Raw genomic sequence first — 18133 nt, 5'->3', positions numbered from 1 at the left:
GGCTATATACGAGACTCCCCCATCTACAGATTTTGTACCCTGTGCTGTCTCAAGAGACTCAACCTCGCCTTTGAGTTTTAATGCAGAGGAAGTAGTACTGGCCATTAAGGCTATGTCCAGTAATAAGGCGCCAGGCCCAGATGGTTGTTCCAGCCGATTTATACAAAACGTATCACGTTTTTTAGGCAGAAGTTCTGACTAAAATCTTTAATACTGCAGCAAAGGGAAACCATCCACCTTCTTGGGCTACATCTATTATAGTTCCCATTTTTAAAAAAGGTAGTAGATGTTACAGACCGATCTCCCTAATCGATTCTGCTGTAAAGGTTCTGGGGAGGGTGGTCTTAGGAAAATTGACGGGATGGTTAGACGAGAATAAGGTAGTATTGAATTTTCAATACGGTTTTGGAAGTGACGGGGGGACCCAAGACCAGTGCCTTAACTTATCCCTGTTAATTGGTAAATACACCTTAGCTAAAGGGGGAATACTCACGCTGGCGTTTATGGATTTATCGTCAGCTTTTGACCTGGTATACAGGTCAAAGCTCTGGCAGGTTCTTCTAGAGATGGGAATGGAAAAGAGTCTTGTTTATTTTTTAGCTGACCTGCATCAGAACCTTTCTGCATGGGTACAGATTGATCAAGATGGTAATTGCACTAGGCACTTTAGTTCTGGTAGTGGAGTCCGACAAGGTTGCATTTTAGCTCCATTACTTTTTACTCTTTATATTAATAATTCAGGCAAGTTTTTAAGATGTAGCTAGTTTAGATGTCCCTAAAATTGGTCAGGAGCGTTGCCCTGTGCTTCTGTATGCTGAAGATGCTGTCTTGATACGTGCACATCAGTCGGCCTACAGAAGCTGCTAGAGGGATTTGGAAATTTTATGAAATTATTGGATTTAAGGGTAAACATAGCTAAATCACATGTGATGAGTATAGGTCGCCAGAGTAAAAGAAATTGCAGGCCTTTTTATTGCGAAGGCTCCGAAGTTACCAGGGTAACCTCTTTTATGTACCTGGGGGTTCTTTTCGATGAGAATGGTACATGGGCTGCTCAACATAAAATTAAGGCTAATGGTGTGGTTAGGGCAATTGCGGCAGTAAATGGGTTCTCAAAATGGCTGGGGGCCAAACCTGTAGAGGCAATGTTGAACATTTATAAATCAAAATGTATTGCAATCGCCACATATGGTTCTTCGATTTGGGGGTACAGACCCATGGAGGGATTACAGACAGAGGAGAATAAATTTCTGCGGGGAGTATTATCGGTCCCCCAGTCAACACCTACCTATGCTGTTCATCAGGAATTGGGGATGGGCTATATAACAGATAAACTTAGGCTGGCTCCAGTTATTTTCTGGCTTAAATTATGGCTTAATCCTGAATTAGATCTTAATCATAGACTGATCAGGGATTGTCTCATTTTGGATCATGTACATAAGATTAGGTGGCTTGTTTACGTAAAGGAAACTTTGGCAACAGATGGCCGACATGACCTTTTTGAAGACCCTGAGAAAATTACAAGAACAGATTCCAGCTGGGTGAAAAAACAGCTTTTAAATCTATGGGCCGTACAACGAGAAGAATTGGAGTTGACAAAAGTAACGGTAAAAGCATATTACCTTTTAAAGACTTCACCCACGCTGGAACCCTATTTAAAAATCGTTACTAGGCCTTTAATACGTTTTCGTTTTAATTTCATTTACCTCTCTCTAGGAAGCTCAAAGGGGTGGTGCAGACTGAAAGAGTTAGGGCCCTGTACCTGCGATAACTTCTCAGTTCAGGATACAATGCACCTCATAATGTTTTGTGAGATCAGAAAGAGGTTCCTATTCCCAATACTAAAAAGAAAGGGTTTTATTCAAGTAAAGCCAGCCTTATTGTACTTACAGTTATTAAATGATCCTAATGAGATTTTTTATATAGCCAGTTTTCTTGTGGCAGCTGTTAGACTGAGGAATAGCCGTGAGGAAAGCCCGTAATTAACGGGGTTTTAGATTACTTGCTTTTTAATCTTTTCTAAACTATTTTAATTATGGTCGAAATTTTTATGATGTGTATATTGAATTTTTGGGATGCACTATCACTTTTGCCCTAAAATGCACTTTATTTGACCAGTACTGTATTGCACCTTTTGCACGTAGACTGTTGTGGCCGGATTACATTACATTATATTGTTGGTCTGTATTTTGTATTTTTGCACTTATATGTTTGTATGTTTGTGCTGTACTTTTATGGTTTTAATTTAACTGAATAAAATGGTTCGATGATGATGATGAACTTCCCGGTGGGAAGTTTTAATTTTAATTTATTTTATTATGCAATCGGCAAATCAGATTGCCACAATGGGCCATAATCAAGTGTGGGTAAAATGGGGGTGGGGATCCACCTTACTTTTTAGCACCCTAACAAGGACAACCTGGGGACACGTTTTTGGTCAGTTCTACCATTTTTATGGATGCCTCATTCATGTATCTCGCACTCCCTGACAGGCTGCGTGAGGCCTTTAGTTACGTCATTGATAACGGAGGGTTCTAATCAGGCATAGTTCCCGACTAACGCTTTCCCTAGGCTTTGTTGGCAATCATTTCAGTGGGTTGATACACACGATGAGATGACCTAGCTGGATCATGACACACTTAGATACCAGCCCTCAGGTCATTTGCCGATAAATTCTTAACCAACGTATTCAGATATAACATGGGCTGGGTCAATGATTAACAACTTCCTCTTGATTTTTGACTGCTGCCACAGCAAAATACCTGACGGGAAAACTAAACCCCTGCCGTTAGCCCACGGGAGCGGGACATTTCGCTGTGACATGTGAGATTCTCAGAGCAATTAATACATAACCTTTTTTCCATACTACGGTGGCTGCTTCCGTTTCGGGATGCGACTAATACTCAATTGAGTATTTAGGGGCCCACACTGTTTGATCACATGAAACTAGTTGACAGGCCCATAACTCTAATGAGCACTGCCCTAGCAACCACTAAACTATGAGTCTTATGAATGCATGCTCAATTAAGTATCTTTGCATGCCACACCACGCAATGTTTGCGCTGTTGATAAACTATAAAAAGTTGAAGTTACTTTAACCACAAAGATAGCACATTGAGGTTCTGTTAAAGGTGGAGGATGGCACAGCAACTACCCACGTTATTGAGAGTAAGCGTGTGTATGCATTTACCACGTCGGAAACAATAGACTAACTTTGATGTTGCTGCGCGCCGTATTTTACCTTTCTTTTCTTCCCAGGGTATTGGACGCTGGGGAAATTCCAGGACGGTCAACCAAACCGTGAGTCTGGTTGATTGATTTAACATACCCTGAGGTTAGGATACACCTTAGCGAGTGTATACCACCCGGGGTACTTACTGGTCCTGAAGAATGCTCAGCTGACCTAGCCAAATTGAGCAGAAACATGTCAACCAACACTTTTTCACATTAAGGACACTACTGGTTCAAACTTATCACCATTTGGCGTCTGCCCCACTGTTTTTAACGAATGCAATCTGGTCCCTGAATAAAATATTTTTTGAGACACAGACTGCTTTCTTTTAACACCACGCAAACCCTTTTCTTGCACCATTCACGAACACAAAAACCAGCTCCGCTGTAACATCAGGCGTTGAAGCACACCGGGCAGACATTCGGTCGACCTGGTGGGAACCCTATGATGAAGCATGTCACCGACCAGGTCGGTGAGTGAGGGTTCTTCATACTAAACTGGTAGTTGTCCCCTCACTAATCCTTCCCCACCTCTTTTGTTTGTCTTCCGCCACTTAATCTTCTTGGGAAGTATAACCTATAGTTTGGTTCAAACGTACACTCTTGATCACTCTTTTGTTGTTTGAATGTAGTTAGTAGGGGTTGAAGAGCGATTCTTTACCCTCACTCTCTCTTTGTTTACACGTATTACTGTATACCTTCTAGCACTTCTCCTACTCTGCACCATTGAATGCAGAAAAGTGCCTAGTACTGTATACCTTGGAGTAGAGCTATCACTCTGTACCATCTAATGTGGTGTTCTGTCTAGTAAAATACGTCCTAATGGAGTGTACTGACTAGTACTGTATACTTCTAGCACCTCTGACACTCTGTGACATGAAATGAAGTGTACTGACTAGTACTGGATACCTTCTAGCACCTCTGTCACTCCGTACCATCTAATGCAGTGTATTGACTAGTACATTACACTTCTAGTACCTCTTGTACTCTGTGCCATCTCATGCAGTGTACTGAATAGTACTGTATACCTTCTGGCAACTCTCTCACTCTGTACAATATAACCCAGTGTACTGACTAGTACTATTTTCCTTGTAGTAGCTCTGTTACTCTGTGACATGTATTGCAATGTACTGATTAGTACCGTAGACCTTGGAGTAGGTCTGTCACTCTGTACCATCTAAAGCGCTGTACTGACTAGTGCAGTGGACCTTCTGGTAGCCCTGTCACTCATTACCTACTAATGCAGTGTACTGACTATTACTGTACATTTCTAGTACCTCTGTCACTCTGTACCATCTAATGCAGTATATTGACTAGTACAGTACACTTGTAGTACCTATCTTACTCTGTGCCATCTCGTGCAGAGTATTGACTAGCACTGTATACCTTCTAGTACCTCTGTCACTTTGTGACATCTATTCCAATGTACTGACTAGTATAAGATACCGTCTAGTAGCTTTGTCACTCCGTACCTTCTAATGTAGTGTACTGAATAGTACAGTACACTTCAGTACCTCTGTTTCTCTCTTTCATCTAATACAGTACACTGACTAGTACTGTAAACCTTCTAGTAGCTCTACTAGCCTGCACCATCCAATGCAGAGAAGTGCCTAGTACTGTATACTTTATAGTAACTGTTACTCTCGGTCATACAGCACAGTGTACTGACTAGTACAGTACTCTTTTTAGTAGCTCTTTCACTTAGTACGATCTATTTCTATTTCAGGCTACCGACTAGTACTGTTACCTTTTAGTAGTTCTCTTACTCTTCACCATCCAATGCAGTGTACTGACTAGTACTATATAACTTGGAATAGCTCTGTCACGCTGTACCTTCTAATGCAGTGTACTAACTAGTACAGTGAACCTTCAAGTAGCTGTGTCACTCAGAGCCATATATTGCAGTGTACTGACTAGAAGGAGATGCCTTTTGAGTAGCCCTGTCACTCAGTACCATCTAATGGAGTGTAATGACTAGTACAGTACACTTCTAGTAGCTCTGTCACTTTGTGACACCTATTGCAATGTACTGACTAGTACAATAGTCCTTCTAGTAGCTCTGTCACTCCGTACTTTCTAATGTACTGAATAGTCCTGTATACCTCTAGCAGCTCTCTCACTCTGACCAATCTAATACAGTGTACTGAACACTTGTTTTTCCTTGTAGTGGCTCTGTCACTCTGTACCATCTAATGCACTGTACTGAGTAGTACTGTATACCTTGGAGTTGCTTTGTTACTCTGTGCCATCTAATCCAGTGTACTGACTAGTGCAGCATACTTTGGAGTTGCTAGTACAGTGTCCTGCCTGCTGCAGTGTTCAGTCTAATGTGTTATGTAGTATGCTGTATGGTGCAGTGTAGTGAGTAGTGCAGTGAGCACTGTGTGTGTGTGTGTGTAATATGCTGTGTGATGAAGTGTGGTGTTAAGTAGAATTTCCTGTCTATTTAGTGCTGATTGGTGTAGCGTGTGCTGTAAATGAATGCACGCTGCAGTATAGTGACTGCGAGCAGTGTGTGTAAATTGGTGCAGTGTCGTGTGCTGTAGAATGTCCTCTCTATGTAGTGCTGTTTGGTGTAGTGTGTTCTCTGGATGAATGCGCGCTTTAGTGTAGTGAGCGGTGTAGTGCTGCGCTCTTTAGTGTAGTGAGCTGCCTAGTGCTGCACGCTTTAGGGTAGTGAGCAGTCTAGTGCTGTGCGCTTTAGTGTAGTGAGCAGTCTAGTGCTGCGTGGTCTCTAGTGCCGCATGCTCCTTTCAGATGTGGTGTAAATTAATCATATGTAAAACAGAAGCAGTAATTACAGCCTTTCTTTGTGTCATTAAATCTCTAATTGTGAATCTCTTCTCTGCAGTGATGGTGATTCTGGATCCTGACACGGCTCATCCAGAGCTCCTCCTGTCTGAGGGGGGGAGACGAGTGAGACGGACGTACACAGAACAGACCCTGCCGGACACCCCCAAGAGATTCACCTACCTCTGGCCCTGCGTGCTGGGGAGCGAGGGGTTCACCTCTGGCAGACATTACTGGGAGGTGCAGCCGCTGCAGGAGGGGACATGGTGGCATGTCGGGGTCGCAGCAGAGTCTGTGAACAGGAAGGAAGACTTCACATGGTCACCTGAGGGGGGAGTCTGGGCTGTGTGGGGGTGGAATGGTCAGTACTGGGCTCTCACCTCCCCTAAGACCCCTCTGTCCCCTCGTGAGAAGCCCCTGAAGCTGGGGGTGTATCTGGACTACGAGGGGGGGCGGCTGTCTCTGTACAATGCTGACTCCATGGAGCTTCTTTACTCCTTCCCGCAGGCCCCCTTCACACAGAGGCTCTTCCCGTACTTCCATCTCTGGGGAGAAGCGGAGCTGAGGCTGGTGTGAGAGCTGCAGGGAGCTTCAGACCCTCATCCTTCCCTCCCACCCCCCGCTACAAGGGAAGAGTGGAGCTGAGGCTGGTGTGAGCCCCCCCCTCCCTCCCCCTCAACTGTCATCTACGGTTTAAACTCCAACATTCCAAGAACCTTCTTCACAATGACCCTCTCACCTGTTTCCATGACAACCAGAAGCCTCACCTGAAACTATGTATCTCTTTTCCTTGTACATTTTTAAAACGAGGGCAGACAATGTTTGCCGTGAATCATGCAGCAAACATCATGTAACATATGATAAAGTCTCTGCAGAATCAAACAAGCATTGGCATAGCCAATAGGTCTCGCCTTTCAGACCTTTAGTCTTTAGCCAGACTATTGGCTTTGGCAATGTTTCTAAGGTATGTTGTGCAGCAGTGTGGCTGCTGTGCTCCGTACTACAAACTTGTTGTCTAGTACAGTGACGTGGGGCAGTGGCATGCTGTGGTGTGTTGTTATAATGTGTGTTTTGGTGGGATGCATGTGGGTAGTGTGCTGGGGTGCCATATGCATCTTTACAACAAAAATCACCAATTGTAATTAGATTAATAATGCTTGTCTGCAAACTATTGAAAGGGCAACAAGGGTAAATGTAATATGCATGGCCCCATGGCCCAATCTAACATGTTTATAATAGTAAAATATCGATTGAAAACAACGAAACTACCGGCCTGTTGGTAACTTTACTGTTTGTGTTTCCAAATTTTTAAATCCCTAACCACATTGATTGGCGGCCATTTCTCACAACCCACAGTCACTCATTGCAATGATCTAGCAACTTTTTTTTTTAATCTCTGAAATGTACTGTTCCCCATGAAGTACAATAAAAAAAACAAATTCTACCCCAAAGGGACAGACTCTGGACTCACCCACCAATTGCCTCACAAACTCCCCCTCCCCATTACCAAATAAACTCTTCCAACAATTTTTAGTAAAGGGAAATCTAGTTCCGCTGTAGACCCCGCACCTCCCCACATACTCCTTCAAGGATACAGCCACTAGATACAACTTCCTTCTCTCTCACGCAGGAACCTTAATCGCCAAAGTTACATTTACATTTTTACTGTCACCTGAAAGCCTCTGAACACACAAGGAAATGTTCTTTGCAGCAGGCATCTTAATCCTCTGCGAAACTTTAGCATCAGTGGAAACAGCCACTAGATAAAACTCCGATTTGTCTCCGGCAGGAACATTAATTTCCAAAGTTAACTTTACATTTTTATTGTTGCCTCAAAAATCACAGCAAACACAAGCACATGTTCTTTGCAGCAGGCAGGTGATCGCACTACAGGACTCTTGCGCCTGGTAGTGCATAAAAGCAGAGCTCCCCTATCGACAGGTCAGACTTTCTTGACCATTGCGCGCTGCTGTACCTATTGCTGCATTGTTGTTTTAATTTTTTTAATCTATTCATTATACTGCGCGCTCGCACTATTGCTCTTGGCGCTAGGCGCTACCTCGCTTATCGCGTTTTATCTAGCATTATTCTTACCCTCTTACCTGCACTATAAATTGTGACCTCATTCCGCATTTTGCGGAAAATCGATCGCTTCAGGGCACTTAGGGCTCCCGGGGACATCGCGTTGCGGTGTTGGTAGCCGCCATCTTGGGTGAGTGAGGGAACCGGGAATTGCCGAATTGCTGGCGCCATCTTGGTTGGGGGGATAGTGATCGCACTACAGGACTCTTGCGCCTGGTAGTGCATAAAAGCAGAGCTCCCCCATCGACAGGTCAGACTTTCTTGACCATTGCGCGCTGCTGTACCCATTGCCGCATTGTTGTTTTAATTTTTAAAATCTATTCATTATACTGCGCGCTTGCGCTATTGTTTTTGGCGCTAGGCGCTACCTCGCTTATCGCGTTTTATCTAGCATTATTCTTACCCTCTTACCTGCACTATAAATTGTGACCTCATTCCGCATTTTGCGGGAAGTCGATCGCTTCAGGGCACTTAGGGCTCCCGGGGACATCGCGTTGCGGTGTTGGTAGCCGCCATCTTGGGTGAGTGAGGGAACCGGGAAGTGCCGAATTGCTGGCGCCATCTTGGTTGGGGGGATAGTGATCGCACTACAGGACTCCTGCGCCTGGTAGTGCATAAAAGCAGAGCTCCCCCATCGACAGGTCAGACTTTCTTGACCATTGCGCGCTGCTGTACCTATTGCCGCATTGTTGTTTTATTTTTTAAAATCTATTCATTATACTGCGCGCTCGCGCTATTGCTCTTGGCGCTAGGCGCTACCTCGCTTATCGCGTTTTATCTAGCATTATTCTTACCCTCTTACCTGCACTATAAATTGTGACCTCATTCCGCATTTTGCGGGAAATCGATCGCTTCAGGGCACTTAGGGCTCCCGGGGACATCGCGTTGCGGTGTTGGTAGCCGCCATCTTGGGTGAGTGAGGGAACCAGGAAGTGCCGAATTGCTGGCGCCATCTTGGTTGGAGGGATAGTGATCGCACTACAGGACTCTTGCGCCTGGTAGTGCATAAAAGCAGAGCTCCCCCATCGACAGGTCAGACTTTCTTGACCATTGAGCGCTGCTGTACCTATTGCCGCATTGTTGTTTTAATTTTTAAAATCTATTCATTATACTGCGCGCTCGCGCTATTGCTCTTGGCGCTAGGCGCTACCTCGCTTATCGCGTTTTATCTAGCATTATTCTTACCCTCTTACCTGCACTATAAATTGTGACCTCATTCCGCATTTTGCGGGGAAATCGATCGCTTCAGGGCACTTAGGGCTTCCGGGGACATCGCGTTGCGGTGTTGGTAGCCGCCATCTTGGGTGAGTGAGGGAACCAGGAAGTGCCGAATTGCTGGCGCCATCTTGGTTGGGGGGATAGTGATCGCACTACAGGACTCTTGCGCCTACGGCTATATAGCATGGACGCCCCTAAAGCGCGCAGCGTAGGCGCGCAGCGGGCGAGCCGGCAGAGCGCCGGAGGTGCGTCAGAGGTAAGCCCGTTTGCGCCCGTTCGCGCACAGGACGCGCCGGGCACCGATAGTACTACCTCGTGGAACCAAGATGTACCCATGTACTCCTATTCCCGTGACGAACATGTACGCCTCAATCTTGGTCTAGTCAGTAACCAAAAGAACAATCCCGCAAGTAATCACCCAGCCACCTTGTCTCGTGGTTTGCTGAATGTGCGATCACTCATCAAACATTGTGATGAAATTGCATTACTTATTGAGTCCTCCCATCTTGACGTTCTCTTCATGACAGAGACTTGGGCAACACCGACTAGTTCAGTGGAACTAGGGACAGCATGTCCCCCTGGCTTCAAAATAATGCACAATCCTAGGGTGGGAGGCAGAGGAGGTGGAACTGGGATAATCTTCAGACAGACTCTTCACTTCACTCAGCTCAACATCAAGGCTATTGCCGGGTGCGAAATATTGGGCTTCTCCATCAAAGACCATGGAAGCGTGCTATTGACAGGTTTACTATCTTACAGACCCCCGGCCAGCTTGCTATGTGCAGTACCTGAACTCATAGACTTAATATATGATCTCTCCCACTCCCACTCAAAGTTGATGGTGTTGGGAGACTTTAATCTTTGGTCAGAGGGATCGACCAAGACGGCTTACGCAGAGTTGGTCCAAGCTTGTCACAACATTGAGTTACAACAACTGGTACTTTCCAAAACCCACTCAAAGGGCCATATTCTCGATCTACTTTTTGCTGTCGCTGGGCGAGTTTCGATACTCGACGTCCTGCCTCAGTGTTGGATGGATCACGCCCTCGTCCAGTTCTCCCTCTCGTGCACTAGTGCTCTCCTAAAGAAAGGGAGCGTGGCCGGCACTAGAATGGGGAGACAATGGTCTAGACTGCTCAAACAAACCGTCTTGCCTTCTCTGTTGCCAGATGGCTTTGTACTGGGAGTGAATGTGGATGTGAGCTATGAGACTCTCTATCAGCAAATCTTAACTTCTCTGGACTCTTTGGCCCCGCTGCGGAAAATCAAAGACAGGACTAGTCTGGCTATGCCATGGTACTCGGAAGAACTTCGGCAGCTCAAGCTCCTATGCAAACAGGCTGAGCGGACCTGGAGGAAACAGTACCTGGATTCACACAGAGTACTCTTTAGACAAGCGTTGGCGTCATATAAAATCCAGATCAAGTTGGCCAAAGCTAGATTCCTAGAAGACTCTTTGTTGGCAGCCGTAAGCAAATCTCAGGCCTTATTTAAGATCGTAAAGGACCTGGCCCGTCCGGGCTGCACCAAACATGTCATCCCGGCCTCTCAAGCTCTCTGTGATTCACTAGCACAAGCCTTTGAGGACAAGATTGCTAACATCTTAAACAATCTTTCCTCCTCGTCTGGCTGTGCTGTGCATGATTCCACCTCGCTAGAGAATAGGAAGGAGTGCACTAAATCAGGTGAGCTGAGTAACTTTCCTCTACCTTCTTTTGAGGACTTTTGCTCTTTGGCTGACGGGGTGTCTTCTGGTTCACCCTTTGACCCGCTCCCACCCAAGTTTTGGAAACTCTGTCGTGAAGAGCAGTTTCCTCCACTTTTTTCCATCTGCTGTCAGTCTCTTACCTCAGCACGGGTTCCAGATTGCTGGAAACTGGCGGTGGTTTCTCCACTGCTTAAAAAGGAAAATCTGGACCCCACATGCCCAGCCAACTTTAGGCCCATCTCCCTCTTGCCTTTTCCCATTAAAATTCTAGAGAAACTGGCCACAAGACATCTCTCCAACTTTCTTGAGATTAATGATTGCTTGGATGTGGCTCAGTTTGGGTTTAGACCGGCACATGGGACAGAGTCGGCACTGGTGACTGTTCTTGATGACCTTCGGACGCGGGCAGACCAGGGTCAAGCAGCGTCCGATAAGTGCTGCTTGACATGTCGGCCGCGTTTGATACGGTCAACCATGCAATATTGATCAGGAGACTAACGGAGGCTGGGGTGTTGGGCCCGGCCCTTGAATGGCTGGTGTCATATCTCGATCAAAGGCACCAGGTAGTTGCATTGCCACCCTTTCAATCGAACATCAAGAGGGTTGGTCAGGGAGTACCCCAGGGCTTAGCCATCAGCCCCATTCTTTTCAATCTCTACCTCCGCCCCCTGATCATGCTGATCAAATCGTTTGGCATTACAGTCATCAACTACGCCGATGACACCCAACTTATCTTCTCGTTTGAAGGTAAGGCTCGGGTGTCACAGGAGGTCTTCCATCGATGCATGAGCACCACGGCAGAATGGTTAGGTAACAACTCCCTACAATTCAACAGCTTGAAAACCGAGGTGCTACACTGCTCCATGGACTGGACCCCAGACCCCTACCGCAGGGTTTTTGGCCTCCTGATTTCCAAGGTACCAGCTTGCCTGCTGATTCGGTTCGAAATTTGGGGGTAATGTTCAGTTCCGAGCTTCAGCTGGACACATCAGTAAATAAAACGGTGGCCATATGTATGGCTCTACTTGGATCCTTGCGAAAGATTTTACCCCTGCTCCCGGCACAGGCAAGACCAGAGGTAGTGCGGAGCATAATCCTAAGTCGTCTCGACTATTGCAACGCGCTACTGCTAGGGGCTCCAGCTACTTTGCTAGAAAAACTCCAACGAGTACAGAATTTCGCGGCCAAACTGGCACTCTCACGTCGCCTTTCAGACTCCTCGGCCAAGGCTCTTAGGGACCTCCATTCGCTGCCAATCGTTCAACGGGTGAACTTTAAGGCATTGTGTTTGGTCTTCAGAGCCTTACACAGACAAGGTCCGTCTCCCCTGCAGGATCTCTGTTCATGGTACATCCCTTCACGACCACTCCGGTCGGCCTCAGCTTACCTGGTGGTAGTACCCAAGTTTCTGAGGTCCCGGATGGGTGGTCGGTCCTTCAGGTCTACCGCAGCGCGGCTGTGGAACACTTTACCATTAGGCCTGAGGGGCTAGGAAGACCTCTCCTCCTTTAAAAAAGCATTAAAGACTCACCTGTTCCCCAGAAAAATGTAAATAGAAGGAAGCTGGTAACATCATGTTCTGCGTCATAACAGTCTAAGCGCCAGGATGCCCGTCGGGTGACAGTTACAGCGCTATATAAAAATGCCTATACATACATACATACATACATCTTAATCCTCTGCGCTACTTTAGCATGAGTGGAAACAGCCACTAAATTAAACTTCCATCTCTCTCCCGCAGAAACTTTAATAGCCAAAGTTACCTTTACATTTTTATTGTTGCCTGAAAACCTCTGGACACATAAGTAAATGTTCTTTGCAGCAGGCATCTTAATCCTCTACGAAACTTAGCTTGAGTGGAAACAGCCACTGGATAAACTCTGATCTGTCTCCTGCAGGAACATTAATTTCCAAAGTTAACTTTATATTTTTATTGTTGCCTCAAAATCTCAGGACACACAAGAACATGTTCTTTGCAGCAGGCATCTTAATCCTCCGCGCTTGCGTGGAAACAGCCACAAGATAAATCTTCCTATCTCTCTCTGGCAGGAACATTAATTGCCAAGGTTACCTTTATATTTTTTATTGTTGCCTGAAAACCTCTGGACACACAAGGACATGTTCTTTGCAGCAGGCATCTTCATCCTCTGTGCTACTTCAGTATGGGTGATAATAGCCACGAGATAAAACTTCCATTTCCGTCCTTCAGGAACTGTAATCGCCAAAGTTACCTGTACATTTTTATTGTTGCCTGAAAACCTCTGAAAACACAAGAGCATGTCTCTTGCCGCAGGTATCTTAATCCTCTGCGCTACTTCAGCATGAGCGGAAACAGCCACTAGATAAAACTTCCTTCTCTTTCCCGCAGGAACATTAATCGCCAAAGTTACCTATACATTGTTATTATTGCCTGAAAACCTCTGGACACACAAGGACATGGTCTTTGCAGCAGGCATCTTAGTCATCGCTGCCACCGATGACATCCGAACCCTGATGGACAATGGAGAAACAGCGGCCCTCATCCTCCTGGACCTCTCCGCGGCATTCGACACTGTCTGCCACCGCACCCTAGTGCAGCGCCTCGGCAACATCGGAATCCAGGAGAAGCCACTGGAATGGATCACCTCCTTCCTCGACGGAAGAACACAGAGAGTCCACCTACCACCGTACAAGTCAGAGGCCACCGAAGTCATCTGCGGCGTCCCTCAAGGATCCTCGTTGAGTCCCACCCTCTTCAACGTCTACATGAGCCCCCTCGCGGCCATCGCACGCCAACACAACCTCAACATAATCTCCTACGCCGACGACACCCAGCTGATCCTCTCCCTGACCAACGACCCCGCCGCCGCCAGAGCCAACCTGCACGAAGGGATGAGAGATGTAGCCGAGTGGATGACGACCAGCCGCCTGAAACTGAACTCAGACAAGACGGAGGTCCTCATCCTGGGCTCCTCGCCCTCCGCCTGGGACAACTCCTGGTGGCCCCCCGCCCTGAGCACCGCACCCAAACCGACGGACCACGCACGCAACCTGGGCTTCATCCTGGACTCCTCCCTCTCCATGACCAGACAAGTCAACGCCGTCCCCTCGTCATGCTTCAACATCCTGCGCATGCTACGGAAGATCTTCTGGTGGATCCCCACCGAGACCAGGAAGACTGTCACCCAGGCCCTCGTCACCAGCCGACTGGACTACGGCAACGCCCTCTACGCCGGAACCACCGCCAAGCTCCAGAAGAGACTCCAGCGGATCCAGAACGCCTCAGCCAGACTCATCCTCGACATCCCACGAAACAGCCACATCTCCGGACATCTGAGAGACCTGCACTGGCTCCCCGTCAACAAAAGAATCACCTTCCGTCTACTCACCCACGCACACAAAGCCCTACACGACCAAGGCCCGAGCTACCTCAACAACCGAATCAACTTCTACGCTCCCAAGCGCCACCTCAGATCAACCAGCCACGCCCTCGCCGCCGTCCCCCGCATCCGAAGAGCGACAACAGGAGGAAGGTCCTTCTCCTACCTAGCCGCCAAGACCAGGAACTCCCTCCCGACCGACCTGCGCCTGACCCAAGACCACCTCTCCTTCAGGAAGAAGCTCAAGACCTGGCTGTTCGAGCAGTAACGGCACCCCCCCTCCTAGAGCCTTGAGACCCTACGGGTGAGTAGTGCGCTCTATAAATGTATTGATTGATTGATTGAGTCCTTAGCTGCTTCAGCATCAGTAAAAACAGCCACTGGATAAAACTCCCATCTCTCTTCAGCTGGAACATTGATAGCAAAATGTATCTTTGCATTTTTATTATTGCATAAAACTCCCATCTCTCTCCAGGATAAACATTAATCCCAAAAGTAACCTTAAACATTTTCATTGTTGCTTGAAAACCTCTGAACACACAGAAACATGTTCCTTGAAGCTGGCATCTTAATCCTCTGTGCTACTTTAACAGCCACTAGAAAAAACTTTCGATCTCTTTCCCACAGAAATATTATTTGCTGAGGTTACCTTTACATTTTTATTGTTGCCTGAAAACCTCTCGATACACAAGGACGTGTTCTTTGCAGTAGGCATCTGAATGCTCTATGATCCTTTAGCACGAGTGGAAACAGCCACTAGATAAAACTTCCATTTCCGTTCTGCAGGAACCTTAATCGCCAAAGTTACCTCTACATTTTTATTGTTGCCTGAAAACTTCTGAACACACAAGAGCATGTTCCTTGCAGCAGGCATCTTAATCCTCTGCGCTACTTTAGCATCAATAGAAAAAGCCAATGGATAAAACTCCCATCTCTCTCCAGCTGCATCAATGATAGCCAAAGTTACCTTCACATTTTTATTGTTGCACAAAACTCCCATCTCTCTGCAGCATTAACATTAATCACTAAATTTACTGTCAGATTTTTATTGTATCCTGAAAACCTCTGTATTCACAAGGACATGTTTCTTTGCAGCAGGCATCTTAATCCTCTGCCCTAATTTAGCATGCTTAGAAACTGCCACTAGATAAAAATCCGATCTCTCTCCATCAGGAACATTAATCACCAGTTACCTTTACATTTAGATTGTTGCTTGAAAACCTCTGAACACACACAAACAGAAAGCACATGGGAATCTTCTTTGCAGCAGGAATCTTAACCCTCTGAGATACTTTAGCATGAGTGAAAACAGCCACTAGATAACAATCAGATGTCTCTCAAGCAGGAGAATTAATCGCCAAAGTTACCTTTATATTTTTATTTTTGCCTGAAAACCTCTGGACACACAAGGCATTGTAATCCTCTGCTCTACTTTAACATGAGTGGAAACAGCCACTGGATAAAACTCCGATCTCTCTCCCGCAGGAACAGTAAACGCTAAGTTACCTTGACATTTTTGTTGTTGCCTGAAAACTTATGAACACACAAGGATATGTTCTTTGCAGCAGGCATCTTAATCCTCTGAGCTACTTTAGCATGAGTAGAAACAGCCACTAGATAAAACGTTTGATCTCTCTCCCACAGGGTGTGAGTGTTTGATTGGTTCAGATGCTCCATCCATCCCCACCCCCTTTTGTATCGCTTTGTTCGCCATAAGTTGGCAGGGTATTCTCAGACATGAGTCCCTCACTTTGCCACTGGATTCAAGCAAGCCGGGCTGAAGACGGCTGAAATGCCAGAAACCGGTCCTCTGAAGCTTGTTTCTGGTCCAGGGAAGGCATGGTTTGGCAGTTTGGGCTGGACTGTTCCCATGAGGCACAGGGTCAGACTGATTAGCATATGGCTATATCTGAACTGGGGTGGCAGAGTGGGCTAAAGAACGGTGATGGACTAAACCCAGATCTCTTGACTGGGTGTGAGTGTTTGATTGGTTCAGATGCTCCATCCATCACCACCCCCTTTTGTACTGCTCTCTCCTACAGAAACAATAATTGCCAAGGTTACCTTTAAATTTTTATTTTCACCTGAAAACCTCTCGATACACAAGGACATGTTCTTTGCAGCAGGCATCTCAATCCTCTCCGATCCTTTAGCATCGTGGGAACAGCCTCTAGATACAAATTCCATTTCTGTCTTGCAGGTACCTTAATCGCCAAAGTTACCTTTACATTTTTAATGTTGCCTGGAAACCTCTGAAGACACAACAACGTGTTCTTTTTTAGCAGCATCTTAATCCTCTGCGATACTTCAGCATGAATGGAAACAGCCACTAGATAAAACTCCCATCTCTCTCCAACGGAACTTTAATAGCCAAAGTTACCTTTACATTTTTATTGTTGCCTGAAAACCTCTGAACACACAAGGACATGTTCTTTGGAGCAGACATCTTAATCCTCTGCGCTACTTTAGCATCAGTGATAACAGCCACTAGGAAAAACTCCCATCTCTCTCCAGCTGGAACATTGATAGCCAGAGTTAATTGTGACTCAAGAAGTTAGGTGGGTTCCATGAGCAACAGTATGCGGTGTCGAAGACTAATGGCGGCGGTGAAGCTGTACATGCGATAGACATCGAGCAGCCGGGGGAGGTGCACTTAAGAGACCATCGAACTCCAAAGCGTACTAGGAGACCTGACTAGAATCTAGTATGTGGGGGGGCTGGAGGTGTAGTACCTGCCTGTGATGCGTGAAGCGTGCGTTGTAAGTACGTGCGATAGATGCACCAAAAGTCACAGGATCTGGAGGTTGGAGTGAGACGTAGATTTCAGATTGTACATTGCAGTACGCCATGCTCCGCAGCCAGGCCCCCATTGAGTAGCGATCTCGCGCTTCGCCAGTAGTAAGGCAATGGCTGTAAAACACCTGTAGCACAGGTTAATTCGATAAACCAGTCCCAGCAGTCCCAACCCCGGAGAGAGTACCCGAGCAGCTTCTATTATCTGAGCCAGCACAGCAAACACTTCCTGCCAATATGATCAAATGAGGGGACACGACCAGGACATGTGCGCAAAATCGGCGTTCAGGGTCTTACACTTCGGACAATTTGTTTGCTTAGAAGGGTCAAATTTGGCCGGTTGGATAGGGGTTACGTAAATTCCATGGATACATTTAAAATGGAGCAATTTATGACTGTATTAGGGGGAACCCTGTGGGTTTGCTCTAGGCAGTAGGCCCCGTCTTTGTCATTCAATGGATGCCCAAAGTCAGCCTCCCAGTGTCCGCGCCCGTAGGAACATTAATCGCCAAAGTTAACTTTACATTATTTTTTTTTCTGAAAACCTCTGGACACACAAGGACATGTTCTTTGCAGCAGGCACCTTAATCCTCTATGAAACTTTATCTTGAGTGGAAACAGCCACTGGATAACACTCAGATCTCTCTCAAGCAGAAGCATTAATCGCCAAAGTTACCTTTACATTTTTATTTTTGCCTGAAAATCTCTGGACACACAGGGACATATTCTTTGCAGAATGTCCTTGTGTCTCTCTCAAGCAGGAGCTGAGAGAAGTTGACCTGGTATATGCTGTCCACTAGTTATAGGGGGCACCTTGTACCAGTCCAAACAACCCCTTATTGATGATAGGTTAAAGACAACCTTTATTGAAAGCCATCCTGGTGGTAGCTGTGGAGAGCAGCCTTCAGGGTAAGTCGTGAAGAAATGTAAAGCAGCTTGTTTTACCAGTCTA

The 18133-nt window shown here is 46.3% G+C and overlaps 1 protein-coding gene and 1 long non-coding RNA gene across 9 annotated transcripts in view; one reads left to right on the top strand and one right to left on the bottom strand.

Annotated features, from left to right (window-relative positions):
- The window catches only part of LOC144754122 (butyrophilin subfamily 3 member A3-like), a 600119-nt gene extending 592833 nt beyond the window's left edge, over window positions 1-7286 (top strand). For all 7 annotated transcript variants that reach the window (XM_078641696.1, XM_078641692.1, XM_078641691.1 and 4 more), the window contains one exon: window positions 6083-7286. In XM_078641696.1, the coding sequence (XP_078497822.1) occupies window positions 6083-6597 (515 nt within the window). In that variant the 3' untranslated portion in view covers window positions 6598-7286. The remainder of the gene's footprint in view (window positions 1-6082) is intronic.
- LOC144754124 (uncharacterized) overlaps window positions 1-18133 on the bottom strand; it is a 246374-nt gene that overhangs the window by 124890 nt on the left and 103351 nt on the right. The window lies entirely within an intron of this gene.

The sequence above is a fragment of the Lissotriton helveticus genome, chromosome 5_1, assembly GCF_964261635.1.
Source record: "Lissotriton helveticus chromosome 5_1, aLisHel1.1, whole genome shotgun sequence".
NCBI lineage: Eukaryota > Metazoa > Chordata > Amphibia > Caudata > Salamandridae > Lissotriton > Lissotriton helveticus.
This window is presented reverse-complemented; position numbering and strand designations above follow the sequence as displayed.